Source organism: Mugil cephalus, chromosome 11 (genome assembly GCF_022458985.1).
Source record: "Mugil cephalus isolate CIBA_MC_2020 chromosome 11, CIBA_Mcephalus_1.1, whole genome shotgun sequence".
Taxonomy (NCBI): Eukaryota; Metazoa; Chordata; class Actinopteri; order Mugiliformes; family Mugilidae; genus Mugil; species Mugil cephalus.
In genome coordinates, this window is record NC_061780.1 from 25387548 (window position 1) to 25414130 (window position 26583).

The 26583-nt window shown below is 45.7% G+C and overlaps 1 protein-coding gene across 3 annotated transcripts in view; it reads left to right on the forward strand.

The window, feature by feature from the left end:
• The window catches only part of LOC125015946 (raftlin-like), a 126564-nt gene that overhangs the window by 11686 nt on the left and 88295 nt on the right, over positions 1–26583 (forward strand). For all 3 annotated transcript variants that reach the window (XM_047598052.1, XM_047598054.1, XM_047598053.1), the window contains exon 2: positions 4817–5000. In XM_047598052.1, coding sequence (XP_047454008.1) covers positions 4853–5000 — 148 coding nt within the window. In that variant the 5' untranslated portion in view covers positions 4817–4852. The remainder of the gene's footprint in view (positions 1–4816; positions 5001–26583) is intronic.

Below are 26583 nucleotides of genomic sequence, written 5' to 3' on the forward strand. Positions count from 1 at the left end.
CATGGAGAAGAACACAAGAACACAGTGTCCTAATTAATGTCTTCCTCCATTAATCCAGTCTGAAGCTTCCCATGCTGCGGGGTTTGATCTCGGCAACGTTACTATCAAAGCCTTGTAACGCGGTCCTGTAATGTGGGGAAGATCTCAGTCAGATGGCATTAAGGAAATCATTCACAGCGGCCGGGGGGGGGGGCTGTGAGCTGAAGACGGGGCTTTTATACAGTCATCTCCTACACGGATGCACAGCTTCCCCAACCAGAATACGAGAACGTAAAGTCGATCATTTCGTAATATCAGCGGATCAGATGACACTTGGCTTCTTTTAGCTCATTTCTCTCTCTTTCAGTCTCTTTCCAGGTTCTAATAAATCCACTGTACGCTGCCCAATCATGCATATATTTATCACACTTTGGGGAGGAGACCAAACTAGAGCCAGAAGGAGATTAACTATTACACCAGGAGCTTTAAAGAGGACATGAAACACTAAGCGCAGTTCTTATAATTTAAAGAATGTGTCTCATACTAAAAGGATTATTTAAGTTTTAACACTGATGGCGAAAGGAGTTTCAAAATCCTGCCGTTTAAGTTTCACTGTTAAAACGTATATGCATTGAAAATGACTTTAAACCAATTAAAGGAGGCGTGTCCTGCTTTGCTCCTGGATGTTTTATAATGATGTCCATCATTTGCCACTGACACCACCACCTGTTCTCCGATGTTAGCCAGCTGCATTTTGCACTGTTGGATCTTAAGAAGGTTCTAAGTATCGACGATATATCGGTATTTCCTCACGATGTATCACAGTACTTTTTGTTCACAACATTTTCTACTGGTTGAGAGACGAATTAATGCAGCAGATTGACTAAGGATGGACTATTTCACTGTGATGATGAGTGAATATTGTAGAATAAACCCACACTAGTAGTGGTTTGCATGGACCCGTGGAAGCACTGCATCTTTAGCCCGATGGTTGGTTGAAGACTTCTCGTTCTGCAGCTTAATTTTTGGAAATCTTCACCACGCGTTGCAGTGACGCAGTCGCCAAGTTAAGAAGCGCTACATTGAAAATGGTCTGAAACAGTGTCAGTGTCATGTGTGATCAAATACACCCGTATGCTGGTATATTACAAATTCATGTCATAATGAAAAAAAAAATACTGGTGTTCAGTATGAACCAGTTTAGAGCTTTAGAGTGGAGCTTTAAAATGCAAAAAGAAGAAATGGGAGCAGGGGACCAAACATTTAGAGCAGGAAATGTATTGTAAGCTGATCAAAAGAACGGGTTAGGGTTAAAGAATGGTGGAGCTACTCATTACTGAGTCCTTTTTTGACATTTTAATTTCGGGTCTTTTTTGAGTTATGACACGATGAAGTGTTGCCGACCCTCTACTCCGTCTGAACCTCCTTCATCCTCCTCTCAACCCTCCTTCCTGTCAGTGGCTCAAATGTTTAGTCCGTTGGGTTAGTTGATAGAAGAATCTCCCTTTCTGTCCTAAACTGCTTCTTCTTCAATAGTGACAAAAGCATCACGATGACGTAGGGAGTGACATAAAATAAAGATGGAGGAGAGTACAAAATGCATTTTCTTTTAAACGGATGATTTTTCCTCTGTTTTATTTCAGTATCATGTTTAAAATATGTCCACATGTTCCATTTGTTTCACGTCCTCTTTAAACGACCGCTCAGTCCCCGGCTTCTGAATAGACAATGAGACACGTGGTCGTCTTAACAGCTTTATAAGGTGAAAATATGTCAGCGGAGACCTCCCTCTGCAAAGTGGCTTAAAAAAAAAAAATCAATTAATTCTGCTTTAATAATGTGCCAAATCCCCGAAGACGTAACACGCTCTGACCCCGGCGATCGATACGAGCACGGAAAGCAAAGCAAACCTCGGATTGACAACCTCTCGTTGACTGACGCCGGGAAAAGATTGCAGCGAAAGACGAGCATCTCCCTGATGTTGTCCATCACGTTCAGCACAATACAAAGTGCCGTGGGGTGTTTGGGGCCGTCTGTGCCAAAGCTAAGTGCATCCCAGCTACAACAAAGCACCACCGAACGTCAATCTCAGCTCATGAGCGGCGAATCTTATCGAATCAAACCTCTTATCGGATAAAACCTCAAAATGCCATTAGCAAGAGGCAAAACATGGAACGAAATGGCACAGGGATTGTTGCAAGTTCAGCAAAAGGGAAATCGATGTCCTTCTTCCTGTTTTTATTTTCATTCCGTAGCTACCCAGGGTTCGTCTACTTTTTTGCGAAAAGCATCCCCAACTCCATCCCTGTCAATCTTAAGCCGAGTTCGGGGGCTAAAATGGCCCGGAGCCTCCTGCCTCGCAGGGAAAAGCTTCCAGGCCTCCGAAAAATCATAAACATCTCGCATTTCCTCCAGTTCAACTCTAAAAATACGCATTCACTCCACTTCGCCTCCTATCCAGGTCTCAAGGAGCCATGCAAATACAAGGCCCTGTAATTTTTTTCCTTTCCATCCACTTTGTTTCCACAAGCCCCCTCCACCCCTCCACCCCCCCACCCCCCTTTCCTCCCCGTCCTATTGTTCTGACTACCTCTTCTCCATCTCTTGCAGACTACATGACAGAGCCTCGCCTTCTCTCTTGTTGTTCTCTCCGGGGTAGAGGGAGAAATGATGAAAGCTATTTACAAGTGACTGTAGGCAACAGTGGAAAATCCAAGAGTTGGAAGAAGCTCTTGATCTTTTGTTTTCATCTGTTTTCTTGGGAGGTCGGAGTCATTTGTGATGCTGAACTCCGGCGCTGCAGTCCTGAGTGACAATTTACGGGGTGGGGAGTGGGGTGAAGAGCTTTTAGGGACTTTGACAGCCCCGGCTTGTGCCGATTTGGGTTTCTTGTTCTTGAAAACTGAATCAAGACACCTCCTGGTCCTGGTGAGAGGCAAAGACGCGAGAAAAACCTTGGTTGCGTCTCAACCCCTCGCCGGGAGCTTTGAGCCGAGAGGCTGGCACGTGTCCTGGTATTAATCACGGGTCCGCGAGAGCTCCTGTGAGGCTTGTAGAGATATGATTGTGACGCACGTTGAGATTCATAAAGTCCAACAAAGACATTCATGTCAGTGCCACTGGAAACATCGGCTTTCATGACAACCGTAATGAATCTCCCACTTCATCTCTGTCTTCCTGCTCCCCGTTCTTATTCAGCAGACTCTAATTGCGTGCTCCTTTTCTCTCCGGACTCTACTTGCCATGCATTACACCCCCACGACCCCTGCCCCCCCCCACCGACCCCCCCCCCCCCCCCCCCCCCCCCCCCCCCCCCCCCCCCCCCCCCCCCACCCCCCCCCACCCACCCACCACCCTTTTCCAACGAACAATCTCCAACCCGGCCACCCCCGTTTCCTCCGTCTCCCCTGATTGATTCTCACCTTTTCCATTCTTGCCGTTCACCTCATTAACAGAAGCCCGTCTGCTCGTTTCCTATTTCGCCTCCCACTCCTTCCTCCTTCCTCCACCCCCGTCACCATCCGCCACCCCCCCCCCTCCCTCTTCCCCCACTTCCTGTCCTGTCGTCTCTGAAGCGACGGTCGACTCAGATTGTGCCAAGGCCCCGCGACGTCCTGTAATTAGAAGGGAGCATAATAGAGTAATGGGGAGGCTACCTCATCAGGATGGGGGGGTGGAATAGGGAGGGCGTCCATCCATCTACCCATCCATCCGTCCATCCATCCATTCATTCATGCAGCCATCCTTGAGTTTAATCAGCGGCACACAATAGGATGTCACCTGCTCCCAGATGCAGCCGGCGGACAGAGGCGGCCATGCTGTCACATACCATTTGGGGGTGAAGCGGCGTCCTCGCCGTGGCTCTTTAAGGTCCTCCTCCATCTCCACGGTTGTCTCTATTAATTTGGTCTCCCTGGGAAACGAGGGAGAGAGGAACCCGTGAAAAATCAAGCCCATTTAGTTGTGTGTGTGCGTGTTTTTTTTTTTTTTTTCAATATATTTACAGATGTTTATCTGTCGTGTTCTCCTTTATTGGTTTTCCTTCTGTAATCCCTGAGGGATCATGGATATCCGACTGTGTGTACAGTCACAGACAGGTTAATCTGGCTCAGTTGTACTTAGCCAGTGAGGGAAAGTACAAAAAAAAAAAAGTCTGTTTATTAAAGTACGCTTTTGAGGTTTTAGTACTTCCCTTTCCACTTTAAGGCTATTTTACGCTTCCATTCCACTACAATTCTGACAAAAATACTTATGAGGCTTGTTTGATATTGACTTCTATTCACTTTTTCTTCTAATGTAATAATTAGCTGCTTATTTTAACTTGAGTTTCATTTTTATTTCCAAAATAAATAACACCATCGTCTAAAAATCTGTCCAATCACGTACACAAGTACTCAAATATTAACCCCTGAATCAGTTAGTTTGAAAGTTTCCGTCCAAACTGAAAGGCCAAATTAAACAACCTTGGTAGAAACACAGATTCTGTCCATCACCGAACCAGAAAGGGATTTTAATTTTTAATTTCCACATTATCAAAAATATAGCTTTATAAATAAGGAGTGTGATTTGTGAGAGTTGCATTTAATGACTACGAGCACCAGGATCAAGTTATTAAATGCAACTCAAACCAAGGATTATTTGTGGTTGGATAATCAAAGATTTTATAATAATTTAGGTATTTTTATATTAAATAAGAGGAAACTTTTGAAGGAATTGCTCAAGTTTTCCTCCTGATATTGATGTTTTCGCTTGAACCGAGCTTCAGTGTCTAGTTTCTAACACCGTACGTAGACGATGATGCCTTGTACGCTCTAATCTGCTTTGTGTGGTTTTTCAGTGTCTGTGCACAGAGCGACTGACAAACCGTGGAGCCATGGGCTGCGGGCTGCGAAAGATGAAGCCACCCTCAGAGGAGGACAGTCCGGGGAAGATCTACTCCACCCTGAAGAGGCCGCAGGTGGAGACCAAGGTGGGCGTGGCCTACACGTACCGCTACCTGGACTTCCTGATCGGCAAAGACGGTAAGCAGCCTGTAAATGTTACGATATTAACCACTCCAGAGATGTAGAAATCCTTAAAGCTATCGCTGCTGTTGGTCAGAAATCCTCTAAAAAAACAAAAAACAAAAGAAAAACATTGACCTAACATGCTAAGGTCATTTTGTGCTGCTGGGTCTTAAAAATCTAAATTATTATTCCTTCCTCTTGCACAGCTGACATTATATGAATAGCTCCAGGCTTTTGCTGCATCATGTCGGCGTTAGATAAGGCGCCTTCGTTCCTGGCACGTTTCGCAATCTGCAATATATAACCCTGTGCTGTGTGTATTTTACTAAATAACGCTACCTCCAGTGCGATTAATCAGTCTGCTCTCCAACCCTCTGAAAATGCCATTAAACCGGATCCCCGGTAGAAAAATATTACGGATTGAGATGCAGAGGAAATCTATCACTGGTGGACTAAGAGCACGCTGGCTGTAATTTTCATCAGGACTTTCTTGTAATGACAGAGTGTTAATTAGCGCTTGTTCCCCCCGTATAGCTGCATCCATTATAATTTCTTTTCTGACAATTATCCAGCCTTTGCACTAATGATATAGGAACTTTCCAGACCAATTCAAACATCCTGCTGGCGCCCATCAATTATGTATGGCAGGGTCCAAACAGAGTGAAAGTTGTCGTGCTGGGTAAGAGAGACAGTTTTGTTCAAGGCCACTGGCTTGACCCTTGCAAAAATATATTTAAAAAAAAAAAAACAGTTTCTGCTCGGTTGGTCTGCGTGGGTTATTTGGGGCCGGTGAGATTCTGGCGACCAACAAGCGTTAACAGTGCGGAGGAGCTGCTGACAGTCGAAAAAGATTCCGAGTGCTGGCTGCGCTGTGCATAAAAATATGGAAATGAATCAGTTTCCTTTACAGAGATAGCATCCCTCCACACACATCCATGCAAACAAACAGAGAGAGAGAGAGAGAGAAAAGCCCCCTCCTCCTCGTCCGACTCTCCTTCCTCTCCTCAATCTGAGGTGTTTATGAAATGGGAGGTGGGTGTTGCTTCCTGACATGCAGAGGCTGAACTCCGTGGCTCGGGGGCTTCTCTTGTGTTTTTCGTGCATGTCTATTGAGGAGTGCTCATGTGTGTCTTTTTTGTGTTGTGTTAGAAGCTTTAAACGACCCAAACGTCCAACACCGTCCGCTTAAAGCGAGCTGCTGTCTGAGGTAAACTCTAACCGAGTGGGTAGAGTTTGTTTCTTTTACAGTAATTTGGCTCAGATGAGGTTAGATTAGGCCTCAGTGGAGTAGTGCTTCTGTTGTGGCAGTTGGTAAAGGCGAAACTAAAAGAGGATGTATGTGACAACAAACTCTAAATAGATAATAATGACAATATTGCTACATAAGTGTGAGACCATGATGCAAACAAAAAACATGAAGCTGCAGTTCCCAAAATGATCTAATTTCTACATTTACAACAGTGCATGGGGGAGATTTTTTACATGATGCATCTGTTTAAGTTATTGGGTAATTAAGAGTGGAACTGCTCTTTGCGTCAGGTGGGTGCATTCACAGGTCGCTAGCTGGCTACTGCTACGTTAGGAAAAATAAGGCACAGGAAAACTTTACTTTTGTCTGTTTCAAGGACGGTAGGACAGGCCACTAGAGGCCGTCTCCAAAAGGGAGTCAATCCCAGTTGACCTCCTCATGTAAAGAAGCTCAACTTTACCACAGAAATAAACGTTTTTACAGCCTGAATTTGGTCCCAATTTATGAGAAGCCCCGCCCCTTTTTTGAATAAGCCAGAATTTGGGTGGAGTCTGGGAATACAGAAATGTTGCTTCTCTGGAAACCGCTTGCTGTGCACGTATATAAAGCACATTAACCAGAATTTCTAATGCAGTCAGCTTTAAATAGTAAATCCTTTTTTCCTCCTTCCTCAAAACGTAGATCTCCTTCATCATATCTTTGCTTTGCTTCCAGCCCACTCCCGTGACATTTTGCAGCTTATCTCGCAAAACAAAGCAAAGAAAGGAAGCAGACTAAGGCAGACACAAACCTAAATCCTTTTAAAGGGCAACTCATCTCTGTTATTAGACCATTAGTCATAATCAATAATTATAATCAACTTATTAGACACTGATCTCCTTCCCCCCTCCGTCCTTGGACTTTGATTTGCCAAGAAAGAGTTAAAAGTCATCTGCAGACTTCTACCGGGCCTGACACTGATGTAAAGGTCAGGGTTAATTTAGGATTAGGTGCAGAATTAGGATCAGATTTAGGTTAAATATATAATGGGGGTCACGGAGGTTAAGGTGAGCTAATGGGAAATGAATGTGCTCAGGGACGACTCCCAGTTTGTGTGGTATATGTATTCACCGGGCCGGGAAAGGGCGCTATATATAGCTATCGCTCTGTTATTTCTGCCCGTGACAGTTATAGCTGAATGATGGTGGGAGGGGGGGTTTGCAGAGCAGTGGGTGTTGCAGTGTAGCAGCAGGAGGAGGAGGAGGAGGAGGAGGAGGAGGGATGATACGGGAAGCAGGGAGATGTAGTGAGCAGCGTGTTCGCCCTGACAGTTGATTAGTCTCCATTAGTTTGTCAGACGGACTGGACTGGATGGATGAAGGAGTCCGGGGGTACGTGGGCGTCGGGGGGGGGGGCCGGGCAGGCTTTTATATCCTCCATCGTAGGGGACCTGACACGGGGGGTGGAGCTGGGGAGGGATGGTGGGAAATTGACAGGCGCCTCCCTTTCCCTATTTATTTTGTGTTTGTCCGTCTTTGGCGTCTGGCCACATTATTATCTCTAGGCATGCTCCGTAACGCTGGGGCTCGGCACTTACTGTAATCACTCTCATCTTGTCTTGTCTCTCCATCACTGTCAAGTTTGAGAAAAATCCCCCCCTCCGTGTACGTTCGTCCCACCGGTTTAGGAATGGTTTTTTTTGAGCGTCAGCAGATTCTCAGGCAGAGCGGCGAGCGTGCGTGGCACTCGTGGCTGTAATTACCTTGTACCACACGTGTAAGTGTAGGTAATGATTCATGTGTCTGGCCTTTTTCTGCAGGGGAGTCTGTGAAATATTTAAAACCGAGTCAAAGATCATGAATATGAAAATAGTCTCTGTTGGAGCTGCAGGCCATCGACATAAATACAGATACTTACAGAGGGAGGTGCGTTTTTCAGACATACTTTTCTCAAATAATGAATCGTGGAAGAACCAGCAAGCTCACCTTAAAGGAGGAATATTCATTGGTGTGCATCGCTTTGAGTGCATCTGAACCAGGGATGCAGGTGATGAGTTGTGTCACGTCTATACAGAGACATTTCATGGAGCCGGCAGCTGTCAGTCATTATGACGTCACATCCTGTTTTTATCGCGTCAGATAAACCAAAACGGAAATTCTCTGAAAAAATGGAGTATCAGTATTATATTAACTACTGACACTGAGCCCCGCCCACTTAACATGGAGGAGGTGGAGCTTACATGACCTATACTGCAGCCACTACTTGCTCCACTTTTAAGGAGCTGTCATGGAGGTCCACTTTTCTTTTTTTTTTTTTTTTACAGTCTATGATTTGAACCTGTTGAATCCTTCCCCAAGAAAACTTTGTTTATGAATTCTTTCTAGGCAGCAGTGCACATCTTCCATTCTTTTCTGGCTCCTTCTCAATGAGTAAAACAATGCATCAAGGTCTCTTGCATGTGGACAAGATGCTAGGAGAAGGATAAGAGTGATAATAGTGGCCAAAAATACAGAAGGTCACCGTTAAAGCGTCGCTATGCACAACTTGTCTCTCGTAAATGAGCTAAAGTCAGAAGAATCAGATCAATTACTTGTGACTCTTGCATTTCCTTTTGTGGAAGCTGTGAACTCTTTGTCCAAATACCAATTAATGTCAAAAAATAAGCTTCCACCTGCAGTTTTCTTCTCTGTTATGTTCCAAGAGCAGGTAATGTGAACACATTGATGAATTAATCCCCGTCGTACGTCTCCCCCGAGACTGTACACGTCAGAAACAATTACACTGTCACACGCCAAATACATCATCCCTGGATTTATAACAAACGTTTGCACCATAACTGGAACAAAAGGAGAACGAAGTGGAGGCAGCAGATTCGTGCTGCGCGTCAGCGCTTTTTGAAAAAAGGAGCGTAACTGTAACGGCTGACGTTTTGTTTCCCCCCTTCCCCTCCTCTCTCTTCACCTGCCTCCTCTTTGGAGATGCAGCGTGCCCTCATGAGTTCTCTCCACTGCGACGGCCTCACTGTGAATAATGTTTGCAATAATTCCTCGCCACGGTGTTAGATCACAGCTCTCCGCCACAGCGGCCCCGCGGGCTGCTAACCAGCTACCAAATGTGCAAAAATAACACCTCTCACTGCAGAGGCCGTGATGAAAAGACGAGGTAATGCACGTAATAAACCTCCTCTGCACCAGCCCGCCAATGAGCTGCTGCTTGTTTTCTCGATCGTTCAGTCCAGCGTGCATTCAGCTTCATGGTCACTCCGCTGCCATTCATTCACCTTTAAAACAAAAAAAAAAAAAAAAAAGCTGGAGGGAGGGCGGAAAAAAAACAAAACAAAACAAAAAGAGTCTGTTTGGTATTGAGATCATGACCCTGCAGGGAACTGAGAAAACGGCTCGTCGCCGCGTTAGATGGCGTGGAAAGAAGCCATTTCTCTGTAAACACGAGCCAACTCGGGGATGCGCGGCACGAATCTTATTTCCCAAAATGTGATGCTGAAACGTTAAAGGAGCATCAGGAGGAGGAATGAAAAATTGAAAACAAGCTCAATATGTTGCGTCTCACGGAGGCTGGAGAAATAAAGACGTCGCCCTTGACATCAAAGCAGACGTGCGAGGCCTTCGCGCACACACACACACACACACACACACACACACACACACCGTTTGATATCATCTAGGGGAACTAGACACATCATTTATATGCAAAACCCCCCAGAGCCCCCGAGTCCCCTTGTTAATATGAGCTGCAGCAGTGTCGGCAGGTGAGTGACACGCAGGAACAGCCCCCGTCCCCGCCGCTCCACTCCAGATAGAAGGCTGAGCCGCGGGAGAGGTCAGCGGGAACGCCGCCGCTCGCAGGAGTGGCTTTCCGAGGGGAGATTAGTCCTTGGATGGGAGTAGGGGGGGGCGTGGGTTGGTGTGGGGGGTGCGTGGGGGCCCGGATTTATCCCCTGGCTCCTCGGCTTGAAAAGTGGAATTGAATCGTAGTTATTGAAGGGGAGAATGACATTGAAGAGTGAATTCACGGTCATCTGGTTTTTACATTATATTTCCATTATATTCCCGGTGCCCGGGGTGTGACTGCACCGCTCACATCAAAACATGATGGTGGATTAGATGCGGCCCGAGCAAGTGGGTTGACTGGCGGGAGGGGGGGGGTGTTTCTGATGGTTGTAAATGTAGTAAAATAAAACAGGTCAGTTGTGATTATTGGAAAATACTGAATTAAGAATCTGGACCTCCTTTGGGACAGAGGTCCTGATGAAGGGATTCAGTGCGGTCGTAGCTAAAGAGTAAAGGCGGGTGTCGTTAAGGTTTTATCCGATTCAATAACAAAGACCACGCTTGGTTTTATAAAGGTAGGAGATGGAACGGAATGAATGGGGTCGTGTATGACCTGATGAACGACGTGGAAACGATGCAGGAACCCACGGCGTGAGATCCAGGGTGGGGCCATGTCTCTGGGGGTGTATCAGTGTCCTCGTCCCCCTGGTTCCTGTAATGAGAATGTAAAGGAGAGGAGAGACTGGTGGGTTAGATGCACCTGTGTAGACAGGTATGTAGACAGGTGCAGGTAACTGGAGGGTTTGAGGCGTGGTCCCGTTCCTGAAGTTATTTAACTTCTTTCTTTGAGGCATTTGGGTGTGGCAGGTTCTCAGTCTGCACCTTTGAGTTGAAGTCCAGCCAAACTTTTGAGCGTTTTAGGCGTTTTGAAGGTTCACTTCCATCCGTGCAGGTGAAAACCTGACGTCACGTGTGGCGTCGGCACAGCGTTAGAGGCGAAGGCGCCGAACCCTGCGCTGCTTTGCAGTCTGGTTACTACCCTTTGCATCAGCGCCGGTGCCATTATGGTACAGAGTGTAGGTACCCGGCCCTACTAAAGACTGGGATCTCTTTTTGGAGACGTGCATGAAATATGCATCAAAGCGACAGTGCACATTCAGACCTGTGTCACCGCGTCTTATTTTTCCTGGTTTGTGCTCTAAGTGGCTGCTGCTTCCAGCAAAGTGCTGAGACAAAGACGTCAAAGCGGCGTTTTAGGCGTGTGACAGAGCCGGAGCTCAGCAGGTTCCGTTCGTTAGGCTTCAAACAGCTGCAACTGCTGACAAAGTTCTCAGCAACAGGAAACGCAGATTTCTGCCGGGGTTCCTTCCTCTTTCTTTCTGCTTTTCTCCCTCCCTCCCTCCCTCCCTCCCTCCCTCCTTGCTCTGCAGTATGTTTAAGATTAGCTTCCCCGGTAATGCTTCGTATTCTGTGCAGACTGCCCCCTGCGCCTGTGGGCTTTGTTACTGCAGCCAACGGAGCTCAGTTTCTTTGCAGAAAATCATATTCTCCTCATGGTTTGATTGCTCAGGTAACGAGTTGGTTACAGGTTCCTCAGCCGGACGCTGTGTGAGAAATGAGACGGGAGGGGGGAGGGGTCAGGAGGCCAGAGAGGGTCAATCCACGTTTGAAAGTTTGGTAAATGGTCGAGAGGGGAAGGGGCGGAGGGCACTTTTATTTTTTAAACGGCCGCGTCGCGAAGCGCCTCCCCTCCCCTCCCCTGCCGCCGCTTCAGCAAAACATCACATCCTGAGGTTTTATTTTTGAGATGTGAACTGTGCGCGTGGGCGGAGGAACCTGCGTGCGTCATTAGACGAGCGGGTGAGTGTGAGCATCTAGAAGAGGGAGGAAATGAGGGGAGAAAGATAGAAACCGAGATAGAAAGGGCCGTGTGCGGTTTGCGTGGATGCATGTACTCTGGTGACTTGTCTTCTTAGCCTTTAGAGTCTTTGTGTCTGGCTCCTTCTTGTCGTGCTGCTTCGTCCAGCCTTCCTCTTCTATTTATTTATTTATTTTTTTCATTTTATTTTTTTTTTCCCTCCCCGCCTGACAGACAATACGCCTGAGCGCCCCCTCAAAGCTTTATTGGCTCTTATTGCCCTCTCACTCAGATCCAATATGCCAGTATTGATTGTGTTGAAATGCAATCAGGGTCTCCACAGCAGAGGAGCAAACAATCTAAATTTAACGAAACACCTCCGCCGGTCTCTGGCCTCGGCCCCGATGGCACCTCCCGAGGAGGAACAAATGTATTTATGTGTGGATCTTTCACGCGCTCAGAGCTATTGTTAGACGCTCGCCCCAAGAAGCGGAACGTGCAGGAAGTGACCTCAGCCTCGAACTCACTTCCTGACTTTTTGAGCAACGTGTTGTCAAAAGCAAAAAAAAAAAAAAAAGGTGTTTTTTTCAAGTCAGAGGACAAACCTTTAGATGCTTGATTTGAGCTCCAGGAAGACGCATGCCTGACATTCCTCCAGAGGCTTTTATGAGCCCGAGAGGTCGGAGCCATTTTCCCAGCTCATAAAGGAGCCATGTGATCTCTCAGCTGAGGAGAAAAACAAACAATCATCCAAATCAGAGTTATGAGTTTTCGTTCCAGCTGCGAGTGTTTGCACAACGCCTTCAGAAAGCGCGCTCTCAGCATTTCCATCCATGCCTCTACCCGAGAATAAAAGGGGGACAAAAAACCACGGGGGCGACGGTGATTCGTCCGCTTGATAATGAAATTCTCCCCCCGCTGAGACGGGAGCGGCCTAAAACTTTGGTTCACTTTGAAACTTCTTGCGGAGGAGAGGCTGCTCTGGTTAGGTGTTAGATATTTGTTTGAAACGCGTCGCCACCTGGAAAAAAAATAAAAAAGTTTGTAAGCAAAGACGACTCCTGACACCGACGGTGTCACAAGCCTCGATTTTCACTTCCACAGCCGCCATCAGTCATCGTATTAGAGGAGTTGTCACTTTCCGCTCGCTCTTATCTGAATGTGAAATGAAAGTCTTCAGTTTCGCTGAATAATAACAGGCGCCGCCGGCTAAACAAACGTTTGTTTAGATGAGGTTCAGAGCTTTTCCATTAGGGCTGGGAATAAAACAGCAGCAGCAGCAGTAGTGTTTGCGTGGAGTTTTCATGGTGCGTCCTCGGTCGGGACGACAACGGGACGGAGCTGCAATTAAGAGCCCCCCCGCTCGCCCCCCTTTACTCTCCAAATCTCATCCATGAGCAGTGACTGAGCCCTGTATCGATTGGAGACAGCAGAATGCTCATTCTCTTTAGCTAAAGAGGATTATGTGGGAGTGCAAAAGGACAATAAACTGGACTGGTCTAAGAGCATTGAGGCACTCTGCAGGAAGCAGCAGAGACGTCTTTATTTCTCTGCGTAGACTGAGGTCGTTTTTTAACATCTGCGGGACGACGCTCAGGATGTTTTATGAGTCTGGGGTGGGCAGTGATGTTGGAGGGGTGGGTTAGCATACGTGAAGACCATCCTCCCATCCACTCCTCAACCTGCTGGACAAACCTTCAGCTCATTGAACCCGTCACAGAACGTAGTTATTCACTCAGAGTAACCTTCCCTTGTAGAAAACTCTACAACCTTTCTCCAACGTGTTTTGTATTACCATGACCTGGATGACTGAGAACCTTCACGGACATAACTATCCTCTGCTAACTGAACACCTATCAGCCACAACATTATGACCAGGAGACAGGAGAAGTGAATGACATCGACCATCTTGTGACACTTCAATGTTCTGATGGGAAACTTTTGTACCTGGTATTCATTTGTGTGGATGCTACTTAGACATGCAGCAGCCACCTAGACCAGACCAGACCAGACCAGACCAGGTACCCCCCACCTCATAACAATGAAACTCCTTGATGGCTGCAACCATCCCCAGCAGGATGCACACACAAAAACACTTTAGGAACAACTAAAAAAAACATCAAGAACAGCACAAGGCCTCCAAATTCATCAGATCCCAAACTGATTAAGTATCAGCAACAACAACACTGTGTTTCCAGACACCACATGACAAACTCAGAAGGACCATGTCCATTCTTTGATGGACACAACTGCTTTGGAGGACATTAGGAAGGTGGTCATAATGTTATGCCTGATTGGTGAAAGTTGTTTACGTATCACATTATTCTAGGTACAAAAAATCTCCTTCAACACTTTACCAGCTTTATTTATTTCATTTATTCAACAAAGTGCTGTTTAGTGTTTATGATTCAAATTCTGAATCTGATTGTGGCTCTGAAATAATCTTGACTGATGAGAAACAGCGACGCATGGTCGTCCAGGTCTGTGCTAGCTGACAGCTGTGACTGCCTTCTGCAGAAAGTCCTATTCCACACTCCCGTTAACCGTCTCCAGGCGTCCAGATCCCCGCTCAAGTTTCCTCTCCCGTTAGGATGAATTGGCTGAAGGAAGGAGGCCCGCCCCCTCGATCTGGACCCTGTAGAGAAATCAGCCCTCCGGCGAGGCCTCCAGGAATAGCAGCACCAATAAATGAAACAAACAGCTGTTTTATTTAAGTGTGTCTGACAAACGGAGTGAGAAATTCATGGGAGAACGTTTTGTCTGAGCAGCCCTGAATCCGCCGATGAGAGCGGCTTCGCCCGGCTTAGCGTACAGCGTCCTCGCACGTCTTTAATGTAATTCCACTCTCGCCGCCGTGGACTCGTACAGTCCGACCGTCAAATGGAACGGGGGTTGCAGACCCTGCTTATGTTGCGCTTGTGCTGTTTTCAGCCGTCACGTCGAGGGGTGGCGTTCAGAAACGGGGGGCGCTGATTGGGGTCGATTTGCGTGCGCGATGCAGTCTGATTGCGCTCGGGGCCCACGTGGGACGCGGAGAGCGGCGTGTCAGTGTGATGGATTTGCAGTCATGGAAGGGAGACGAGGGAAAAGCAATCAGAGTTCATCATCCCAGCTGCAGCGCGGACGTATAATTCTCTGTTCTTCTGCGACGAGGCCCGATGGCGTCCTGATTAGACAGAGTTTATGCTGCGTGATGATATGTGTAAACACGCCGTGCGAGAAGCGGCGCGCTGGTTGCCTCGGTGCGTTTAAGGCCAACTGTGATTACAGATGTCTGCCTTTAAACTCCTGCATTTTCAAAAGTAAATAACGCGTTATGTCCTCATATAGGCAGCAACAAAACCTACACCAATCAGGCATAACATTATGACCACCTTCCTGATATTGTGCAGAGAATGGACCCTCCCTTATCCTTATCAAGTGTGAATTTTCGGTCTGGAAAAAGTAGACGTTCGCAATTATGAGTTTCTATAGAAGAGATAAGAGCTTGTGTAAGTAAACAAACAGGAAACTGTTGAACACGTCTCTGTATTTAATGCCGCGCGTTATCGACAAATGCTTCTTTGTGTTGGTGGTGTTGCCGTCTTTGCTTGAAATTGCGGTGCTGCATAAGTTGCACTTCTGGTGAAGTGAAGCCACACTCTGGACTGTTTCTCTGCCATCGCGTCTTCCTTGTCATCACGTAAAAAGATTCTTCTTCGTCTTTCGTTTTGTGGCGGTTGGCAAACAAATTTTAGGTGAATTATCGCCAACGTCTGGACTGGGATGTAAAGATTCGGCATGAAAATTATCGATAAGAATGAAGGCTAATGATGTGATGTGAGGATCGATGCCCATCACTACTGGAAACACTGTGTTGGTGCTTTGAGGGGAGGGGCCTCTGGGGATCATCTCACAGATACTTGATTAGTTTGGGGTCTAGTGAATTTGGAGGCCAGGTGCTTGGAGGTGCTGTTCTTCATGTTCCTAAATCATTTTTGTGTGCATGCTGCATCCTGTGAGTGTTGCTATGGGGGTGTAGGTGTCTGGTCTGGTCCAGGTGGGTGCTACATGTCTAAGTAACATCCACATACATGAATGTCAGGTCCAGAAGCTTCCCAGCAGAACATTGTCACAAGATGGTTGATGTTATTCACTTCTCCTGTTGGTGGTTTTAATGTTGTGGCTGATGGTGGATGTTTCCTCTGATTGCCTTAAAAACAAAGATGCACAGATGTCACAACTCTTCTCCAGCTATTTTAGATGAAACATCTTCAAGAAACTGTTGTTTTTTTTTGTTTGTTTTTTTTTTTGGATGTACCACAACCTGGATAAACCGAGAACCCAGACACGAATAAATTACTGTTTTCACTTTGAATCGCTGCTAGAAACGGAGCATGATGACTTCTCAAGTATGAAAGTGATTTTTCCTCCCGTCTCCTTTTCAGCCTATTGTTAAAACCCGGAGACAGAAGCCAGAGGCAGGTGTCACAGAGGAACAGTGGGCGGTTAATTATGAAACAGATATCGCACACGTACGCTTCTCTCCATCATAATTACACATGCGTCTCGTGTTTCGCTCGCTCGTCTGCCTCTTCCTGGTCCGCCGTTGTTTTTTGTTTTTTTTTCTTTTTCCGAGGACTCAAATGACAGTGGTGGGATGCAGGTTCATAAGAAGAGGAGGAGGCCACCTGTTGCTCGGCAGGGTCCCCATCTGGAGGGGAGATTAAGCTGCGGGTACGCGGGGCTGTCTATAATTTAACTTAATTATTTCTGGAGAGACCGGGTGATGGATTAGCGCTGTGTTTCTATTAGCGTGCGCTCGGTCCCCGGCTCCCAGCGGCCCTCCGGTGCAGCCCGGTGAAAATCACAATTGTCTAAGAGCATCCATCCATACTGCTCCACCTCAGAGTCTGAATGGGGATTAGACGACACATTGTTTTGTGGCTGGAGCATCTAAGGTTTGAAATGAACTTGCATTAAGTGCAACTTTCCAAATGATTATTGCTCGTCTGTGACTTTTACGGTCAGATCTCACCGGGTTCACGAACAACCACGGCGACGTTCTGCGTGCAGCGTTCAGCGGTTGAGCTTTGAATAGAAGCTTCTCCATAAATGTTTCGTCCTTGACTCTCCTCGTCTCCGGTTGTTCTCCAAGGTGTTTATTTTTAAAGGTGCCGACACTGAATGATGACGGCGAAGGATACGGAAAAAAAACAACACTTAATGACCGATGTGGCTCCATTTTCAATGCCAGAGATTAGACATGAATCAGATGTAGAATATGCAAGAGGCCAAATATGATATTAATGAATAAGACGACTCATGCTCTTAGGAACTGAAATGTTTTCCTAAATGTGGGGCGCATTTGCTGCCAATTATAAAACGTTGGAGAATTGATTAATTTATTGCAATCATTGTGCTTCAGCTGATACAGAAAAGAAAAAAAAATACATCTTCATGTAACTGGATGGTCGTTCAACCAATCAGAGACAAACTAATTCAACTCATGCAACAAAAGGCTAAATACAAGAACAGAAACCATTTTTAGATGTAATTCATTTAATTTCTGAGCTTTTTCTTTCTCTGCATGTTACTTGCAGCTCTGCGCTGTGGTGCGCAGTCGCTAAAAACTACTTCTCTGTTTATAGTTTGAACTTTGGGAGCAGTTGGCATCGCTCTACCTGATCCTCCGGAGAGTCTGGAGAGGGTTAAAATACACTCGGCATTGAGAGATTTATAGATAAACTGCAACACAGGACGCAGCGACGGGACATTCTGCCTTCATGATGAGCACTTGACATGAAACGGCAAATGGTCTGCAGATTCTGTAGTTTAATTATAGTTGTGTGTATCCCTTCGACGGGGGTCAGGGTGCAACAGGTACATAAAAAAAAGGTAATTAACATCACCTCCCTGTGTGTGTAAAGGGTAAAAGTCAGAGCCGTTTTATTCTAAGCTACATCACACGGTGTCACCAAACTATTACACTGTAGTTGCATAATCAGTTCCCAATGGAGAGACTTCAGACAAAAATATCTGTGCAGCTGTAGATCTGTTTCCTCAGTCTGACACATTCACATTCACTTCGACGGATAATTTCAAAACAGTTCACAACTGACATTTAAAATTAGGTTTAATCCCACCCCCTCCAAAAAAAAAAAAAAAAGTGAGAAAAAATCCTTTGTCTCTTCAAGGTTTCTATTTTAAAACTCAAAGAATTCAATCAGCCTGCGATTCAAACGGAAACATCCGAGTGTCATTTGAAGTGCAGACAAATCTTTGTCCCATTCAGAAGAAACAAGTGACACAATCTTCATGGTACGCGGGCAGAAAACACAAATCAATACGCGCTCCCGAACCCTTCCAATCAAAGAGGAATTTAGCTTTTCCACGGCTGACTCTGCCTTCAGACTGAGACGCACCTGTTGCTTGATGTAAATTATACGGTTGAAACCCAGAAGCGCTGCGTCTTTGTGTTTCCGTTGCATTTTCCGCTGACTGCTTTCAACATTTTCTCTGACGAAACCAGAATCTGTGGGACTCAGACTCGGTTTTTATTCTGACCGTGATCGAGTATGAAGAGTAATAACTGTATGTGTTTGGTCTGTCATAAATTCCTTAAATGTGTCCCGGTCAAACACTGTTCTGGAGGACGATGTGCAGTAAAAGGAAGAGGAAAGGTGATGAGAGGCTCCTGTGAGCAGGCCTGCAGAGTCCCGGGTATTAACTTTAAACTGATCTCGAAAGCGTGCAGGTCACCGCGGCTCGTGTGCAGCCTCGCAGTCAAACTGAGATTCGAAAGCCTGAAACCATTTCACACTCTGCTGGTATTTTTAGACGGACCCCTTCGTCTCATGAGTGTGGAGCAGACGCGCTAACAGTTGGCTGGAGGAGTCTTTAAAAGAGAAACATATTTGGTGTTAAACTGACGGCTCTGGGTTCGTTTTGGTGACCTGTTGTTCGCTGCCTAATAAAATCTCTGCTCCGTCCTCGAGTGCCCGTCCAGGAGTCAGATCTGCTGCTCAGTGAAAGCGCGACTGAGACGTCACAGCAAAGAGAGGGGGGGTGTGACAAGAGAGCTCCTGCATGTACAAATCCCCAGATGTTTCCTTGACTCGAGATCACAACACATCCAGTGATGGATTGTGATGTCCCAAAGCTTCCTCTGACACCCACGCTCCGCACTGACACCCAGCAACTCAACCCGGCCCAGGTGGTTTGGACAGGCTCTCTGCTCGCGGAGAATCCGAAGTGACACGGTGGCTTCTCCTCCTGTCAAGGCTCGGGTAGTAATTGAGGAGACGAGCTGGTGCAGACGTTTCAGCGCGGCGAGCTGGAGGAATGTCAAGGAGCTGGGGAGCTGGGAGCCGGGGCGGAGGAGTGTTTGGAGCTGAGAGAGTGTCTGCAGTCGGCCCCGCGTTGAGTCAACGCACATGATTATCAAAAAATAAATCAAATTCCTTGAGTTCAAGGCTGGATGCCAGACTGAAATAAATGTTTGTGGCAAGTCCAGAGTCTCTCTGCTGGGAACTGATCATGAACCATTAGTTGTGGGATCATCCAGCTGATGCAGAGGTGGTTTATTTTTCTGTATCGGTTAAAAGACGCCTCATAGTGAAATCCAAACGGCATGTTACCACCACGACTGCACCAGGCTGCTTTAATACCCTGATTATTTACATTTTGATTTCATTTTCCTGCAGTGCACAACATTTATGTGTCTGATTCTAGTTCACAGACAGAGATTTTAGATCATCTTGTTAAAATTCTTGTTAAGACTTTTATTAATTAGACTCTGGGTCCATTTAAAAAGGGACGAACAAACTTAAGTAATAGATGTGACTTTATAACCAGTCATTGATCTGTATTTCATCTCTGGACACATGCAAGACAATAAATCAATGAATTACTTTTGGTTATTATCTGTTTTTAATATTTAACAAGCTCAAAAGGACATATTCTCATTTTAACAACATAGTTTTGCATTTGTGTGTTTATCTAAAACCTTTAGAGTTGTACTAGTTCTCGTTTTAGTCCCCAACTTAACTAAGCGCCAGTAAGAAAGTCTCAATAACAAGTTACAACATCTTTCAAATTTTGCCTCGATTCAAGACGTTTCATCTTCGTTTTCTATTCTTTTTTTTTTTTTTTTGCACCCACCGCACGAAATAATCATAATCATAAAAAATGGAATTCGCGAGACGCTCATGAAGCTCTCACTTCACGTGAATTCAGGTGACAACAGCAATATCGCCGGGTTGTCGAGCGCCGTTCGCCGCCCTCGGAGTAAAGAGCAAATTATGCAGCAACAATCAACAGCACAAAGCATCTAATGGCAGAAGCAAACATCCCCGGCCTGTCAGAGAGCGTAATCATCGCACAAGCCCGCGTTTTAAAATTCAAATGTGCTCTCTTTTGCATTGCTAATGTTAAGACCCCCCCCCCCCACCTCCTCCCTCCAAACCAATCAAGCCACGTGTCTCTGCAGAAAATGCATGACGGGAGGCTAATATCAGGTTATGGAAAGGAAAGAAAAAAAAACGGCTGGTAGTTAACGGAGGACAGGAAGTGAGGACGCAGCGCTGGACTTCGATCAACAACCCGCTCATAAACCGCGGCTCGTCTCTCAGGCGACGTCTCCAGGCAACTGAGGGGCCGTCGGCGGCGGAGGAGGAGGAGGAGGAGGAGGAGGTGGAGGAGGTGGAGGAGGTGGCGTCGAACGGACAAAACGCACTCCGGAGGCCTCCTGTCAGCCTGAGCGCCGCTGATGGAGGCCCTCTTCAATTCAAGAGAGAGGCAGAATGAAACAGGAGGGAGAGACGGAGACCTTTCTATATATAAACCTTTTTACTGGCTCAACAAATTACAGGTAGTTTTCCTCCCATCAAGACATCCGCCGCATTTTCATTTAGCCGCGCGGCTTTGGAAATGCAATGTTCCAGTCATTTAGCGAAAGGGAACAGTAGATGAATTTGACTCGCCGCTCTGCCCGTCTCCAGTAAAAGCTTCCACCGGAGCTCCGGGCGCAGGCTGAAAGATGCATATGTATTTGGAAATTTGTCCGAGCAGGCTCTAAATGCCCCGTCTAGACAAAGAGAAAGCAATTGCATTAGCATTTAACCGGCCATCCGGGCGATTTGTTTTTATCTTTATTTACCCAGCAGAGCTCTGATACACGCTTTTATTCAGCAACACCCTTCACACTCGCTCAGTTCCGGGCATTAAGACCTGGGATCTGCCCGGAGTAGCCGCGCAGTCTGATGCCAGTCAGTCAGCAGCTCTCGTCGGGGCAGCTGGCCGTTAAGCATCTTGCTCAAGGGCATCTTAGCAGGAATTGTTGAAGTTGCACTAAAGCGTGTCTCATTCGTTTCCTCCAGTCCAGATTTTTCCTCGCTCCCCCAGACAAGACGAGTATTTCCCCCAGGGCAGACGCTCCACCGGCTTTTCAATTTTTCCTTCTGTTCATTGTGCAAGGACGGAGGTTTGAGTTTTCACCGCGGTTGTAGTCTTCTAAATATATACTAACAATGCGAAAGTTAAACGAAATATGAAAGAAGCTGCAAAATCTCTCACAGGATTTCCCGTTTTTATTTTCTAAACTTCTTCTTTCTTGGTGTTTTGAGGCAGCATCAAGGAGAATAATCTACCAGGGAGGGTTAGAGATACCGAACCTTGGTGCAAATACATCCTAATGTGACTGGTGAACATAAAAAAAAACTATATTTATATGTCTGAAGTACATTTACTGTATAGTCGAGCTATTTTCATTTGAGAATCGATTTTAGAGCATAAAGACCTGGTATCAGAAGTATCGATGTTTCAGTATCAATCCACACATCTCTAGTTTATGGGCAGCGTTGGAGGACCAGAACATTTCTGGAGTAAGAGACAACTCAAGGTACGAGCTCCCCCCTCCACACTAACATTAACTCAAAGAAAGAGAACACAAGGAAGACGAGAAAAGACTTTAGGAGTCTACCCTGGACCACCTTTAGGACATTTAAGACCAGATCAGGAGGCAGTCTGGACATTTCTGCACATTAAAAGATTCTTGTTTCTGATTTATGAGTTTCATTGAAGTTCTTGTGCTTCCCTCTCTGGCACCCCTCCCTTTGGGTCCCACCTCCCAGCTACACATCATAACAGCTTCATTTTTATTCTGGCAGAGGTTCCACTAGAGCAGGGACCCACGTCTGGAGCGATCTCAGGCCGCATACGGAAATCAATACCGCTCTGAAAACTGACTTAATGTCTGTTCAGATTCACAGCGTAATGTTTACAGTTCTGCTTCTGGATGTAACCCCCTCCCCACCCCCTCCTCCACCCCCTCCTCCTCCCCCTCCCGACAGAAGCACCTCGGTCTTATATCACGAGCGCAGCAAGTGTCATCATGTCCCCTCGCGGCATCAGGGAAGCGAACAGGAGCAGACTGTTCTGGTCTCCGTGCAGGTGTGATCCCATCAGCCCGGGTGTTACTGTGAGAATGTGAGACGGCAGAAACGCGGGAGGTGTGAAGGCAGAGGCGGAGCGCGTGTGCTGTTCTCGGCCCGCGTGTTTGTCTGCGCGACGCGCTGTGCCCGCTGATATAATTTTATTTGAAGGACTGAACTCAGAGGTTCAGCGTTCGGTTTCGTGGATTTGGTTCATTTGATAGTTTGGAAAACAGAAGCGGTTAAACAAAGACAGGTGAGAAAGACTGAGCTGTTATGAAAGGGAATAACAAATCATTTCTGTGTGGGTACATGTCTAAGTAACATTCACACCAATGAACTCCAGGTCCAAAAGTTTCCCAGCAGAACGTTGAATTGTCACAAGTTGGTCGATGATATTTACTTCTCCGGTCATAATGTTATGGCTGATTGGTGTGGTTAAGCACAGGAAACAGAGACAACTGAGAGTGATTCTTTATTCCTGAGTCATAATAAGTTTGTTCATGAGAAACTCCAGAGAATCTAAAACAATCTGGTTTAAGTGATAAATCCACGATTTTCTAAAACTTATCATGTGACAAAAGACGACACAGTGTTTTATAATAGGTTCCACCAGTTATCAATCATAAATCCGTCCTTTGTCTCCGTAATCTTTCTGCAGGCGTCGCTGAAACGAAAGCAATTTTTGCCTCTTGCCAAATATGAAAGTCTCCGTCCTTATCTGGGTTTTTTCGGGTCTCGAGCCAAACCACAGCTGCGTTTATTCACATCACAGAGCTTTTACGAGTGTTGGCAGTTCAGAAATGCACTGGTTTTTAACTGTTAATAGGGAAAAAAAACTGAGCTCGGCGTCTGGGTCTGCGTGGCAGAAAGACGACAGCTGATCTTCACCGTGGGCCGTTCTGTTTGATCGTAGACGTCGGTTCAGTTGGGACGGATTAACGTTTGTCGAGGAGACGTGAACCTGGAGCTACGAGGTTTCGGTGGTTTGACTCCCAAGGTAGACGGAGTAGGGACTGGACCGGACCGGACTATGTGCTGGAGTCTGGGCTGCAAATCAGGGAGCAGCAACATCTGCAGCCATTAGGTGAACGGAGCAAGTGCAAGTGTGTGAATGTGCATCAATGAGCGAATGAGTGATTACAAGTCAAAAGGGAATGAAGTGAATGTGTGTGTGTGATGAAGGAGGAGGAGGAGGAAGAGGAGGAGGGGGGGTGAGTGGAAGCCGGCCCAGTGACTTTCCCTGTGACTCATTAGGTGGGTAATTAAGGCACAAAGCTTTGGCCCCAGGGCTCCACCGAGCCGCACTCTGAGCCCCGACTGCTAATGACGACGTCCCGGACCTCAGAGAGGCCGAGATAGAGGCAGAGAGGCATAGATTAGTCCTCCCCGTCGGGAGCCTCCTCCTCACAGAGAGAGGTGAAAAGACGGGGAGGTCGATAACTGTTCACACCCTGCAGAGATCTAATGGACAGTAAATGCACCCAAACTCCCGGCAGAAATGCAACACAAATCCTCACGACGTGGACTTTTAATCGGTGCAACAAGCTGCACCCAAAATAAAACTGGTGTCTGCAGGAGATGTGTGACGGACACGCCCCGTCATGGGTTAGTCATTACACTGGTCGCCACTAATTATTCTATAAAAGATTGATCGGACTAAATCCAATCTTCAGAAAATGCACCGTGCTTAGATCCAAAAAGAATGCACAGAGCAGCCACAACATTATGACCACTGACAGGAGAAGTGAATGACATCGACCACCTCTGGACAGTTCAGGGTCCCGCTGGGAAACGTTTGGACCCAGATGTTACTTAGTCAATTAGCAACAATTAGCAGAAATGTACTGTACAACCACTTTCCACTCTAAAAAAAAAAAAAAAAAAAAGGATAATTCAGCACACTGGCTGCAGAGAACATTTATTAATGTGTAAAGCAATAGAGAAGTTACTCCCAGGAAACATTCAGAAACCATTTTTTCAAAGAGAGGGGGGGATATAATTTAAACTAAACGTCTTGATCTGAAGCAATGAGCAAGCATGTGTAACTTTAAGCAGTTGTACAAATGCATGGTGTTCACCAGGTTTAGGGAAGAAGGGATTTTATCTAAATATACATGGGAAAAACAAACAAACAAAAAAACAGGAAGTAAATGTTGAACGGAAAAAGGGGTACGATCAAATACGCGTAAAGCTTCTTCCTACTCATTTTAGAAAATTTGAAAATGTTGTTTTTTTTGTTACATTACATGTTTGAAATAAAGCTTTCATTCATTCATTCATTCATTCATTCAGACATGTAACATTCACCCCCCCACCCTATAGCAATGACACTCCTGACACAGACACACACAAAAATGCTTCAGGAACAACTCACAAAAACATAAGGAACAGCACAGAGTATTGACCTGGCCTCCAAATTCACTAGATCCCAAACTGATCAAGTATCTGTGGGATGATCCACAGAGGCCCCTCCCCTCAGAGGCCCCTCCCCTCAGAGGCCCCTCCCCTCAGAGCCCCCCCCGAAGGGTGGAGGCACCACATTAGACCTAGACAATATTAAGAGGGTGGTCATAATGTTATGGCTGGTAGGTGTATTTAAATTGCAGTGTGTTTTCTGCAACACTTTTTTTTTTGTATTAGTTAATCCACCACATTGGTCCAGACTGAAAACAAAATCTTCATTCATTCATTCATGAATGTAGGTCGGATCCTAATGGCTTCATTAGTTCATTCCTACTTTCGTGATTAGCGCTAATTAGCTGACGTCAGCGTTCTGCATCCGCACATCAGCGCTCGGCCCCAGATTAGAGGAGCTGAAGACTGATAAGAAAAGACAGAAAACATGAATTTATCCAGGTATCTAAATGTGGAAAAACGACCCGGACGCGTGTTTTCAAACTCAATTTCAAATTCAAAAACAACTTTGTTAATCCCTTAAAGGGTAATTCCATTTGGCAGCGCGCACACACCAGCGCCACATGCTCGTAACACAAAACACATCACGAAAACAGAGAAGGAAGGAAAAGAAAGTGCTGGCAGCTGTGTGCAGGCTGCTATCTCTAATAATAGTTTACATGTACAAAAATCGTCAGTTTGTTCTTGAGTTTGAGCTTTTTTTTATTTGGAATATATTCAGAAGAAAAAGATAAACTTAAAAAAACACAGGCTTTAACTCGAATGCTTCCATATTTTACAAAATGAAAACAGTTTCTACGCAAAAAATAAACAGAACAATAACAACAACAACAACCAGATAGATGAGGCAGTAATTCTTAATTTAGTGCGATACTTCCTGTTCCACCAACATATCTGCTGAGTATTATATTTTTATACGTTCCATAATTAAACACCACACTGTGAAACTTGTGTGTGATGTGTGACTTTTAAAATTATTATTTAAATTATTATTTGACTAGTAGGTGGTAATGAATTATGTTTATATGTTATTTGTGCTGTTTGCAGTTTAACAATGTTCATGAGTTTGACCAGTTTTGACCTTTTAAATAGTGAACTGGTGTGTTTCAGATGTCAAAACATTATGAGTGATTCTTTTTTTAGTGGATGTAGTGAATACTTCATCACAGTAACTTGTATACCTGCAGCTTGCACTTGTCGCTTTGCCAACGACAAAAAGAAAAACACACACTGACGGAGCGTCCACGTGCAACGTCTGAAGTTCTTCACTGAACCTTTTTATTTGCATTTTACCTTCTGCCCGACAGTCACACTGTGCTGCGTCCTGTTTGTGCTTGACGGGATTTGATTGTTAAGAAGCTCTGTGGAAGTTTCACACGCGTTTGTTGTTCAACTGGTGGCTACAAAGTGTTGGTTGGTCAAGAAGATGCTTCTCACAGCCTCTGGTCTTTGCAGTTCCTGGTTCTGAGCCAGCAAAGTTTACTTAAACACTGGAAACGCAGTGGTCATGTCTGTCTGTTCTATTTCCTGTTTTATTTTGTTAAGTTCCTTGGTTTCCTGTCTGTTGCGCCTCCTTGTGTTTCTTCCAGTGTGAATGCCCTCATTAGTTTCACCTGTGTCTCCTCCTCCCTCTGCCCATGTGTATAGATTCCCTTTGTTTCCCGTCGTATGGTTTTTGTGACTCTGACTCTGTCATGTTCCAGTTTGAGTTCATGATTCCTTTGCTTTTTTTTATGTTCTGCATTAACCGTCCCTCTGCAGCGCATTTAGTTCAGTTTCAAGGTGCTGCTGTATGTTGTGATTCATGTCACATCTCTCAAACTGCTTCATGAACAGTTTTTTATTTTAAATGATTATTATTAGTGTATAATTGGTGTGTCTGCGTTTGGGGGCC